Raw genomic sequence first — 3,282 nt, forward strand, 5'->3', positions numbered from 1 at the left:
GCATCAAGAGAATCCGTAGGTCATTAATGCTTTGAAATGCAACTAAAGAGTTTGGCCTGTTCTCTAAGTAAGTGGTATAGAAGAAAAGCCTTTGCTTAACAACCAAATGAAGCAGATTTAAATCCTTGCTGTTGAAAGAACTAATCAGTGTGGGGATCTAGACAAGTTAGATAATATTGGGACTTAAATTTTCTAACCTGTGAGATGAGTTCACTCTCTTCTCTCACCATCCATCATACACACACAAACGGAATACATACACACAAACACACACCCCACAGTAGAAAACATGTGAAAGTCATTTGTATAAGATAAACTGCTACCCAAACTCAACATGCTCTTAATACCATTAATCAGTTAATGAATCTGTTTTAAATGGGCAGTAAAGACCAGGTAATAAAGGTGACTGGAGATCTGCACCTCTCCTGGATGTTTGTTGGAATCCCTAAAAGATGATGAGGAAAGCTGTGGAATACAAGGGCTCAGATGAAGAAGATGGCATAATATAGTCATAAAGGCAGTTCTCTGGTAGACCTGTAGAGTGGATGATATCCTCACATTTCATCCTATTGGGAAAAATCTTGTGGGGCAGGTTCAGAGTTCACAGATGGCCCAGCAGAAAGCCAGGGAAAACAACTCCATAGAACCACTGAAGGCAGATATGAGGGCTCAGAAAATGAAGATCAGACCAGAGAAGAAGGAATATACAATTGTCTCTTGAACATCACAGGAGTTAGGGGCAGCAACCACCCTCACACCTTCCCACAAGTTGAAAACCTGAGTAATGTGATCTCTGCCTCAAAAATCAATGACATTGAGCTAGGTCAAAGATATCTCTTGGTAAATGTCACATTGCACTTGAAAATAAGTGCATTATTTTTAAATATCTTTTGATATTGATCTCTAACCTAATTCTACAGTGATAATAGAATAGACTCTGTATGATTTCAATACCTTTAGATTATCAAATTTTTGCACCTAAAGTTTTGTCCCTGGATATGTTCCAGTGTCTCCTAGTTTGTAGTCTATGAGAACTTGAATAGAATTTGTATCCTACTGCTGTGTGAAAATTATGGGCTTCCCTGGTGGCTCAGACAGTAAAGAATCTGCCCACAATTCAGGAGACCTGGGTTTGATCCCCTGGTTGGGGAAAATTGTATAAATTTTAATTATGTTGAATTGGTTCACAGTGCTTTTCAGGTCTACTATATCCTTCTACTTCTCTGTATTCATTCTATTAGGTTTTGAGAGTTTGATATTGAAACTCCAACTAAAAATCTTATCTATTTTTTTAAAAATTGTAATATATAGTGAAACTATATGTAAGTTTGTTCAGTATTTTCCAAGTCTCCTGTAAACGTGTTATCATATTTTCATAATTTTAAAAAATGACATTGATAAATGGTATACAATGGCAGGAGGCTAAAACAGTTAAATTAGAACTCAAGACTAGCTCTTTTGATTCCACATATTGCGATCTCTAATCTAACATAAATCTTTTCTTCATACTTAGTTAAAGATCTGTAAAATGAAAACGTAAGTACTATATTTAAAAATATAAATGGACTGCCATGATTCATACCCATGCTGTTCAAGGATCGACTCCGTAAGGAAAGAGAACAGAACAATGCCTTCTGGAAACTGCTGTAGAAAGAAGAAATTTCAGTCCTGTTCCTAATTTTTCTCTAAAGAACAGTGACCATAAATGGCCACAGGGAATCACAGCAGCATTAAGGAGTTCATCCTCCTCGGGCTGTCTGCCGACACCCACATCCAGGCTCTGCTCTTTGTCCTATTCCTGATGATTTACCTTCTGACTCTTCTGGGGAACCTGCTGATAATACTTGTGACCCATACAGATTCTACCCTCCATACACCCATGTACTTCTTCTTGAGCCATCTCTCGTTCCAAGACCTCTTCTATTCTTCAGTCACTGTACCCAAGATGCTTGAGAACCTCCTGTCTCAGAGGAAAGTCATCTCAGTAGAGGGATGCATGGCTCAGGTCTTCTTTGTGTTTGCCACCACCGGGATTGAGGCTTGCCTGCTCTCAGTGATGGCCTATGACCGCTATGCTGCCATCTGCCACCCTCTGCTCTACAGACAGGTGATGAGGAAACAGCTGTGTGTGAGGTTGGTGTGGGGCTCCTGGGTCGTGGCCTTTCTGGATGCACTCATCAACATTCTCCTGGCTTTGGATTTGGACTTCTGCGAGGTTCAAACCATCCACCACTACTCCTGTGAGTTGCCTTCCCTCTTTCCCCTCTCCTGCTCTGATATCTCCACCAATGCCGCAATGCTGCTCTCCTCTGCCCTCCTGCATGCCATTGGGACCTGCCTCCTGATCTTCTTCTCTTACATCCGCATTGTCTCCACCATTCTGAGCATTAGCTCCACCACAGGCAGAAGCAAGACCTTCTCCACCTGCTCCTCCCACCTCACTGCAGTGATCCTGTTCTATGGCTCAGCCATTCTTCGTTATCTCATGCCAACCTCAGGTTCGCCTCTGGAGTTGATCCTCTCCATACAGTACAGTGTAATCACCCCCCTGGTGAATCCTCTCATCTACAGCTTGAAGAACAAAGAGGTGAAAGCAGCTCTGAGAAGAACGATTCTAAAATATTTACAATGTCTCAGATAGCATGGAAGAGATAGACCATGAAGGGAGTGCAGAAGAGAACTGCAGCAAGAAATCTAAAGATTAACATTAAGAAGTTCCTGATTTCCTATTGTCACATGTAGCACTGTGCATTGCTGATTCTCCCTTCTTAAAATTATCAAGGTAAAGTGTAGGAGTTACTTTCCTTGACATGGCTCAGAATCAATCCTACTCAAAGACAGAACATATGTCTGAGAAAAACCTGTTTCCTAGATTTAGTTAATGACAAGTCCCTTTATGAGTCACATTTTTGAAAATCATTCAAATTAGGATAAACCCTGAAATATTTTTTGTTCTCAATTTTGTGTTTGAATTGATGTGTCTGGGGTGAAGTTTTTTGCTAGGAATAAAAAATCCTGAACCTCTGAAAAAAGGAAAAACATAGACTTGGGCTTTATGGGGTGGAGCACAAGCCCATTATGGGGTAGTGCCTCCAGAGACAGGCATAAGTAGATAAATATGATCAACAGATGGGAGTTGCAATTTGCCAGGTATGCTCGGTGCAGGCTCATTCAGTCATGTCCCATTCTCTACAACCCTATGGAGTATAGCCCACCAGGTTCCTCTGTCCGTGGGACTTTCCAGGCAAGAATACTGGAGTGGGTTGCCATTTCCTCCTCCAA

The 3,282-nt window shown here is 41.1% G+C and overlaps 1 protein-coding gene across 1 annotated transcript; it reads left to right on the forward strand.

The window, feature by feature from the left end:
• Nucleotides 1-1,705: 1,705 nt before the first annotated feature.
• Nucleotides 1,706-2,641, forward strand: LOC102287604 (olfactory receptor 8S1). The gene has a single exon (XM_005910561.2). The coding sequence runs from the start codon at nt 1,706-1,708 to the stop codon at nt 2,639-2,641; it is 936 nt and encodes a 311-aa protein (XP_005910623.2).
• The last annotated feature ends 641 nt before the right edge of the window (nt 2,642-3,282 follow it).

This window comes from Bos mutus, chromosome 5 (assembly GCF_027580195.1).
Source record: "Bos mutus isolate GX-2022 chromosome 5, NWIPB_WYAK_1.1, whole genome shotgun sequence".
Taxonomy (NCBI): domain Eukaryota; kingdom Metazoa; phylum Chordata; class Mammalia; order Artiodactyla; family Bovidae; genus Bos; species Bos mutus.

What these genes read in the sequence shown, in the direction of transcription:
- LOC102287604 (XM_005910561.2), top strand. Translation starts at nt 1,706, where the DNA reads ATGGCCACAGGGAATCACAGCAGCATTAAGGAGTTCATCCTCCTCGGG.